General features: G+C 34.5%; 1 protein-coding gene across 5 annotated transcripts in view; it reads left to right on the top strand.

Annotated features, from left to right (window-relative positions):
• EXOC6B (exocyst complex component 6B) overlaps positions 1 to 9267 on the top strand; it is a 738950-nt gene that overhangs the window by 425933 nt on the left and 303750 nt on the right. For all 5 annotated transcript variants that reach the window (XM_023732748.1, XM_004369208.2, XM_023732740.1 and 2 more), the window contains one exon: positions 3952 to 4086. In XM_023732748.1, the coding sequence (XP_023588516.1) occupies positions 3952 to 4086 (135 nt within the window). The remainder of the gene's footprint in view (positions 1 to 3951; positions 4087 to 9267) is intronic.

Raw genomic sequence — 9267 nt, forward strand, 5'->3', positions numbered from 1 at the left:
TTTATCTCTTCATTTGATGTTCTAGGGTTTCAGGATTGTTGCATTCTCTGTTTGGTTTAGTTTTTCGTATCTTTGCTGTGGAGGGACGGCGTGGTGCTTCTGTCTAGAGCGCCATCTTGCCGGAACTCCTTTACTCAGCTCGTTTACTTCATCATTTCTCCTGTTTGCTTTAGCTATCCTCTGCTTAAGAGCAAGTTTCAGAGCCTCTTGTGAGTTCATTTTGGCCTTTTTCTTCTTTGATGTTTTTTTTAATGGTCCTATTAGTGATGCCATATTGGGTGTTTATATTTTATGACTATAATAGTCTCCCAGGAGACTGAATAAATGACCAATACTTTGTTGTTGTTTTTTTTTTCAGTATAATTTAATATAATAGACCACATGGCTCTCTCCTCTGTTTTTTGCCTCTACCTGCTGTGTTAACAGCAATTGTGTTACTTATATTATGTTAAAACAGTTTATATTTAAGTCTTGTCAAATATAAACTGTACTAGACCTTGGAATTTAGACTCATAAGTTCCAAGTGTTTTGAGTGTTTTAAATAGTTTAGTCTTGGAGGTGGTATAAAATGAGTTAGTTGACACAACATTTTGTATCCTAGCAGGGGTAAAAAGGAGATAAAATTCCTTGAAGCCTTAGAGAATAGCTCATTTTTGTGAATGAGAACCAAGGCTGCTATTTAATTCTTTGTCTCCTTGTAAATCTAATAGCTTTGGGATGCTGGTGGTGTGGAGAGGAGTCTGATGTCTCGTTTCCTTGCTTTGTGTTAGTTTTCCGGAGCTTCAGTGTACTGAATTTTTTATTTTTGGAAATAAACTAGCTTCAGGCCTAATATAAGCAGATGTGTATACTCCAGAAGCAGTTTATACTTGGGAATGGAAACCTTTTCTTGGAATTTAGGGCTTAGTTTTGAACTGTTGAAGATGGTGAAGTCATTTTCTCTGGAGTTAGTCAAGAGTAGAACGTCTGTCTGTCGTATGTCTCAGGTTCCACTGGAGTGGCTGGAGCAGGGTTGGAGGAGACGTGACCTCCACAGTGTACTCTTTGCCTTCCTCTCTGATACAGAGAGGGAGATTCAGAAATTTTTTTTACTTCTTAATAGTTTTGAACTTAAGTGATTTCTGTTATTTAGTTATGAGAGGTAGTTGTTCATCTTATACTGATTTCTTTTTTTTGTACAGTTCTCAAAGAACTTCATTTAAGAGATAACAAATATCTAATCTGTTGTTAGTTCCATGTTCTTGAAACAATGTTAGGGCTGGTTTGGATTGCTGCAGTGATATATTTTTGTAAGAGAGTGGGAAGTAGGAGTTAAAAATATCATCAAGGGAGCTCTAACTCTGATGGAAGTTGATATCTGAAATGGCTTCGTTTCATCCTTAAGTTTAAAATTACTCCCAAAGCATCTGGCTTTACATTTGTAAATGCCCTTCTAAGGATTTTGGTATCTGTCATTCAGGAGTAAAGATCACCTAGGCCTCATTAACAGACAATATTCCCTCTGAAAATGACATGGTATCTACTGTAATCCTAGAGTGTTTTAATAGTCTATTCTATGCTCAGCAATGAAACATTTCAAAAGTGAGTGACAGCCAATTGATGCAGTTCATGGTGATCTTTTGTGTTGACAGATCTTTAAAAAGTCATGGGAAATTACTACTGTACCCAGTGAAGCCGCCTCCTTTTTTTTAAACTGCCAATATCCTGTAAAACAGGACAATTTTCTCTTTGACTGCCACTGTTTTTTTATTTCAATAACATGACATGATTCCTCCTTATTATTAGGATTTCTTTTGATAGACAGAATGCCTTCCCTATAGGTAATGCTAATTTTAAAATAGAAATTTTTCAGTTCTCCAAATTAATTCTCTTACTTTTCTGACTTACACATCAAGACAACCTTGCCAGTAGCCACCTTCCCACTCTGGATGAAAAGTGATTTAATTTAGACAACTTAAATTTTTAAAGTTATTTTAGTTCTTCAAGGGAGAAACAGAATGAAAGGAAAGTTGATGAATTGCTTATTTTGGTGGGTATTTTTTCCTAGATCATTCTGAAGTTAAAGACTGATGTTTTTGGGTAATTTATAGAAGATAATAGTCTTGTGTCCAAAACTCAGTCTCCAAATTAAAACTGGAATGAAGAAGAAAGGGCTGCTGACCAAGATGAAGTTGTCTAGGAGAAGTTCATCTAGGAGAATCTGTTGGAACTACATATCTGGTCTTTGCCCATAGTCATTATGTTTCAAAAGTTGCTCTTTTACTCAGATGTTTAAGATGTTCCTTAGTGGAGCACAAGGTACATTTTTCCTTAGTCCAAGCCATTACTAAAGCATTATCATAATGAGTTGACATGCATTTTTTGAATAAACTGTATGCCTTAGTCTTAATGCTGGGTATTGTGGAGGAGATAAGAATGTACTTTCTGATTATGGTTCTACTGATATATATATATTTAATATCCCACACTATGATACCATAATGCGTATTGAAGCATCATTCCAACTTTTAAATACTGTTTTGAAATATCATTTAATTGTGAAAATATGTATTACCTCCCTCATTCTCAGTTCCAATTTCTTTTTGTCATCATTCTAGTCTCCCCTGCCTCATCATTTTACTAGACTAAAAGAACACCTAAATTCATCCTCAGCCTTATATAATAAGACTCTCCCCACCTGCCACAACCCCACTGTAAAACCAATTCATGTAAAAATGAAAAGCTAAATATGTAGAGAAGATAGAGAGAAAAATAAGATTCCATTTCATTTCTTCTTTGATTTTCTCTTAGACTTTGGGGAATATAAACAATTTTCGTAGTTAAAATAGGTACCACTCGTTCGCTCTCTTTTTTTTTTTTTTTTTTTAGAGATAGTAGAATCAAAGCTTGGAGAGGTCTAGTTGATTGATGACAGACCCAGAATCTGATATTTCGACCTAATGTATACAAATATAGGGCTGCCATTTTATGGACTTCTTATGCTAACAAAGCACTCTCAGAAGTCATTTAGGTGAGTTTATAATTTAAAGTGAGACTGCTTGGATTTGAATCCTAGCTCCATTTAGATTATGCAATCCAAAGGAAATTACTTTTATTTTCCTTTCTGTTACAGTAAAAAGGAAATAATAATTAGCCCATTTAAGCAATTTCTCCAGATTGCTAGGAAGACAATGTAAGAAAATGAATTGTGAAGTATTTCAAATTTAAATCTCTATAAAGATAATGATAATTATTTTTCCTTTTCCATGTCCTCCCAAAATAATTTAGAGTATGATTACTTTTCTCTTACCAATATTGTCTTTTTTCAGGCCTTCTCCTATAAGAGAAGTGAAACAGTTTTTATAACAGAATTTTTAATCCTTTCAATAACTCTGTGGATTGGAAATTATTAACATTTTACAAATAAGGAAACAGGTTTAGAGAAGTTAAGACACTTTCTCAAGATCAGTAATTTATGAGCTGTTAATCTCTATGTTTCTCTGACTTCAGTATTCATGTTGTTTCTGCCATAACCTGATGTAGTTTGTTAATATACTGCAGTGTATTCAAACTTCTGTGTTCAATATGCCTAATTTTAAAACTTCTTGTTCCCATTTCAGTTTCTATTTCTTTTAGTGGAAGTTCATTTGTTTAATTTATTTGGCCAATTATTTATTGGTAGACAATATGCTAAACCCTAGCAGTTTTTGTTCTTATTTAGTCTTTAAACAGAAGAAAACATGTGTCCTATAATAGGGGGAAATACAAGATGCTTTGGGCAGTCAGGGAGGCTTCTTAAGGAAGTTACACCTACACCCATGCCTTAAAATACCGTTTGCAGAATACAGTTGGCCTCTGCCATCATGCCTTTTTTTTTTTTTTTTTTTTTAAGTACCTGCAGATTTACATTGAGCCATTCATCCTGGGATGAGTACTCAAATATGACTCTTACACGTCCTAATTGTTTTCTAGCTTGTCCAGATTATCATCAATACAACACACTTGGAGAAATCCTGTAAATATTTGGAAGAATTTATTACCAATATCACTAATGTGCTTCCAGAGACAGTCCACACCACCAAGCTCTATGGGACCACAACTTTTAAGGTGAGAAGTTCCCGCAGTACTGTAACATTGATTCTTATATGTATAGTTTTGGACATTCTACCCAGCATAGCTTTGTTTCCCCCAGGATGCATTAGTATGATCCATAACATGCTCTTGAGAATAAGTGCTTTGGATTTTTTCTTCCCCTTCTGTATCTCCTTAGAAAAGTAAATATCAATGCTTGTTGGATATTGAAACTAAAGAAAATATACTCTTCTTTTTATTTTGTACATGGAAGTGGCTATTTCCTAAATTGGCCCTTATCATAGTCAGTAATTTTTAAGAATGGCCTAAGTAATAGTGGTTATGGTTGACATCAGTGTTCATTAAAAATTTCTACTTAGCTGTCTCCTTCTTTCTGTGTCTTATGTCCAATTTTTTATCTTACTTTTTAGTGAGATATTTTTGCCTCTTGCTATTGTAGTTAGCAATTTTATATTCATCTCACAAGTCCATATCTTAGTTTTGATCCAGCGTTGGATCAAATGGGAAAGAGGACACTCTTGTAGAGAAAAAGAAGGATTGACAGTAGATGAGTTTCTGGAGGGTAAATGCCTTATTTTGGAAGAGCCTATAGAAACTGCTTTATATTGCCATGTGAACTTTAAATAAGTATTAAAGAGAAAAAGTTCTAAAAGGGTAACTTCTAAAACACTAAAACGGTGGTTTCTGACATAAAGGCTAACATGTATGCTTTGGGTTTTTGTTATTGTTGTTATTTAATTGTTTTAGTTTTGAATAGTCTGTATCATCCTTTTAAAATTCATAAATTGATCTCAATTAGATATACACTTGAAATCATGATTTATGACCCCTAGTGTTGTTTGAAGCCCTGGTAGCACAGTGATTAAGAGTTTGGCTGCTAACTAAAAGGTTGGCAGTTCGAATCCACCAGCCGCTCCTTGGATACCCTATGGGCCAGTTCTACTCTGTCCTATAGGGTCACTATGAGTCTGAATCAACTCAATGGCAGCTAGTTAGTGTTGTTTACTTTTCCCCATCCTTTTGTCCATTTCCTTTTTATTGATCCCTTCCTTTGAGAGTAGGCATAAGAGGATAAGTCAAATTTAATTCATACTGTTTATTATATTTTATCAGAGAAAAAATGTTATGACCTACTCTTTTTCTTTTGTAAGAAAAAAATGAGATGTTCACCCACAGAATACTCTGTATATACCTATGTTATCAGGTCAGCAGCTAGACTGAATTGCATATTCATGATGTGACATGCATTGTTTGTTTCTAATTACCTATCAAATTACTTAAAACAGGATTTCCTTGTACCTCATATTACGTTCATATCAAAACCAAAAACCAAACCCGTTGCCATCGAGTTGATTCCAACTTGTAGACTTAACACTTAACCACTGCACCACCAGGTCTCCAGTCTTGCAAATTTTTCAGTAGTGTCTTATTATATTAATATATTTTAGTGAGGGAAAGAATTATTTAATAAAGAGGCCCCAAGAATGAGTAAAAAAATATGACAAGAGTTTTAAGAACCTTAGAATGACCTAAGACAATTTGAGATAAATTATAATTACTCTCAAATACTAACATTATCATGGAGCATGGGCAATACATTTTTAAAAAAAGGTGTTTCTATTTTGATTTACTGTGAAAGCCAAAATTTCTCCTGGAAAGAAGATGTTGGAGGGGCCACAGTTTAATGTTCTGTAGAGAATAGGGAGTCAGGGAGTTAGAATGCAAGGTTCATTTATACTTTCTGTCATATGGGAGATACGTAAACTCTACTGCTACTCTTCCCAACTTAAGTCTCAATTTTCATATTTAAAGGGCTTTTCAAATTATGTGAAGTCTTATGGTCAGAAATCTTCCTGAACAATGGCTTGTGTCTTTTGTTGTTCCAGCATTGAAAATGCTGAGGGAAAATTTAAGACAGACAGAAAGCCATAGGGTTAGACAGCCAGTTAAATACTTACTACAGGAGAAGTTCTGGAGACCACTGAAGGTCATGATGACAGTGCTTGTTGGAAACACTGATTGCTTAAAACACAGTGAAAGTTTATTTTTACCAGGGCTGTTTTGACCAGCTAACCCAGAACTCAGTATAAACATGGCAATTACAACAGCTACATGTTGTGTATTTTCCTAAGCTACTGTTTCCAGAAAACAGCCCCTTACAGATGGAAGCCTTTATGCTGGAAAAAGGGCAAAAAGAATCAGAAGGTCTTCAAGGTATTTTCTTGCCAAGTTCCCTCTTGTTTCTGCCATATGTGACATAATCAAATTGTCATTCTTAGCTTTCCTTGTTCATAGAATTTCCTCACTCTCCTTCAAAAGAGAATGAAAGACTTTATTTATCTATTTACTCCAGCACAAATACTGCTTGAGTGACAGTCTGGTAGGTTCTTGGGAAGGGAGAGGAAAAATACTTAGTCCCTGATCTGCAGAGAAAACAGACATGTATATTCTATAAAGAATTATGCAAAAGGTACTAGAACAACACATTAAATGCTATCAATTCCTCATTGATTCAGCAGGTTTTTATGAAGCATCTGCTATGTATGGGGCGATGGTATAAAATCAGTAAACTACTTGTCGATCCCATGTGTTTCAGAGTAGAACTGCACTCCATAGGGTTTTCAATAAATGAATAATTTTAATAAATGACTCTGTAAATTATTTTACAGAGCTTATATTCTACTGAGGCTATTGCCAGGAGTCAGAATTGACTGGAAGGCAGTGGTGTTTTTTGTTTGTTTTTAGTGGTAAAAACTAGTAAGAAAAATAAATGAGTCAGATGAAATGAGAAATTGAACATTTGGATTTCTAGTACATAAACGTTCCAGTCAGAGGGAACTGTATAGTAGTAGGTTGGTGTGTTCAGGGAATAGCTAGGAGGTTTATCTGGCTGGGTGTTGATGTATCTGTCACTGGTGGTAGAAGTGGTAGGAAATGAGGAGTCAGATGATTTCCATTCTTGTAGGCCACAGTAAGTACTGTGGATTTTATTCTGAGAAGAGATGGTGATATCATTAGAAGATTGAGGGTGGTAGTGATGATATGATTTATGCTTTTAATGGGTAATGCTGGTTGCTGTGCAGAAAATTAACCATAGGTCAGTAATAGAGGAAGAAGAGAAGCTATATGGAGGCTATTGCAGTAGTCCAGGCAAGAGATAAGGGGTGTTAGGTGTGGAAGTGGTAAGATATATTTTTGAAGGTTGAGATGACAGGTCTTACTGCTGAATTGGATATAGGTTTATAAGAGAAAGAGAGGAGTCTAGGATAATTTCAGTGTTTTGAACTGAGCAAACTGTGTGAATAGTGGTGCCAGTTAAATGGAGAATAGTGAGAGAATCACAGATTTGAGGGGCAGGCAGAATCAAGACTTCTACTTTTGATATATAAGCTTGAGATATTTAGTATAGTTATCTGCATACAGATTTTTAATAGTCAGGGCACAATCAGAGCTAGAAATAAAATTTTAGGATTCATCAATATAATAAAGATGATATTTAAAACTCTAGAACTGGATTTTTTCTGGGAATTGAGTATAGATAGAGGAAAGGTGTGAGGATTGAGCTCTGAGGGACTTCAACATTGAAAGGTCTAGAAGAGGAGGAAAATTCTACAGATGATGAGTTGTGCTTATCCCAACTTTGGGACCGTAAAGAAGACTTCACAGAAAAGATACAAGTTAGGCTGGTTTTTGGGACCAGCAGTAGTTATCCAGACAGTTATCCATTATAAGGAGGGTCAACTTCACGTACAAAGACGAAAGAATAAAAGGCAGGCTTATTCAGGGTAGAATAAAGGTGGCAATGAGATATAGAAGTAGGTAAGTACAAACTTGTGAAGTACTTTGTTTTGTATTAATAGATAATTCGGACTTTATGCTAAAGACTTTAAGCAAGGGAGTGTTGCATTTAAAAAAAAAAAGAAAAACACACCACCTTGCCTAATTTAAAGGAGGGAATAAATAAATCACAATTACACGAAATTCAGCATCAGAGGAAATAAAATACCTAGAATAGTTTATGTAACTATGCTAATAAATTTGAAGATATCTAGAAAAATATATGAGTAAAAGTGATTCGTGAAGATATAGAAAACCCAAACTGACTGATAACATGAAGGAAATGAGAACGTTGTCAAAGACATTAAAATTAGGCAAGGTCCAGATGGTTTCACCAGTGAATTCTTTTAGGTCTTCAAGAAACAGGTTATTGCTGTGTAATTTAAACTATTACAAATCAGAGAGAGAGAGAAAGTCTCTCAGTTATTTTTTGCAAAGTCAGCATAACAATGATCAGAAAAAATGGAGAAAGCACAAAAAACAATCTGAACAATTAAAGGGAATTATTGATGTAAAGAGAGAGCTCTGGTGGCACTGTGGTTAAAGTGCTCAGCTGTTAACCAAAAGGTCATCAATTTGAACCCACCACTGCTCCATGGAAGAAAAATGTGGCAGTCTGCTTCTGTAAAGATTTATAGCCTTGGAAGCCCTACAGGGCAGTTCCACCCTGTCCTATAGGGCCGCTATGAGTTAGAATTGATTTGACAGCAGTGGGTTTGGTTTTGGTTTATTGATACAAAAGTCCAAAATAAAATATCAGACAAAATTCAGAAGTACATACAAAGAAAATAGGGATAGAAATAGAGTTAGGAATGCAGAGATTATTAGTATTAGAAAATTGTTTAAAATTATTTACTACTATAAAACATCAAAGAGGGATAAAAAACACAACAACCATGAGTATTTGGGAAGATACCAAAAAGGCAACCATTCCTCTTAGTAAAATAAGAATGAAGGGCATTATTAGTAGGTTATCATAAAGTATGTAAAGATATAAGCACGGAAATGTTCATTGAAACATTGTTTATATAAGTAAACATAGTGACTGACTGTAAAGTGTACTAAATACACTTTAAAATTATGTAACCATTTAAAAAAGATGAAGTGGAAATGTATGCAAGATGTATTTTTGAGTGAAAGATAAGATTGTAGAACACCATTTAGTATAGTCCCATCTTATGTAAAATTGAATATCTATGTTTGTATATTCACAAAGAGATGTGTTAAGGAATGTTCCCTAAAATGTTAACTGGCTTTCTCTGGTAGAGGAATTTTGGGATTTTTATTTATACTTTTCTGAATTTCTTGAACATTTTATAATGATTTGAAATATTATTGTAATTAGAAAAATATAAATTT

This window comes from Trichechus manatus, unplaced genomic scaffold (genome assembly GCF_000243295.1).
Source record: "Trichechus manatus latirostris isolate Lorelei unplaced genomic scaffold, TriManLat1.0 scaffold00004, whole genome shotgun sequence".
Lineage (NCBI taxonomy): Eukaryota > Metazoa > Chordata > Mammalia > Sirenia > Trichechidae > Trichechus > Trichechus manatus.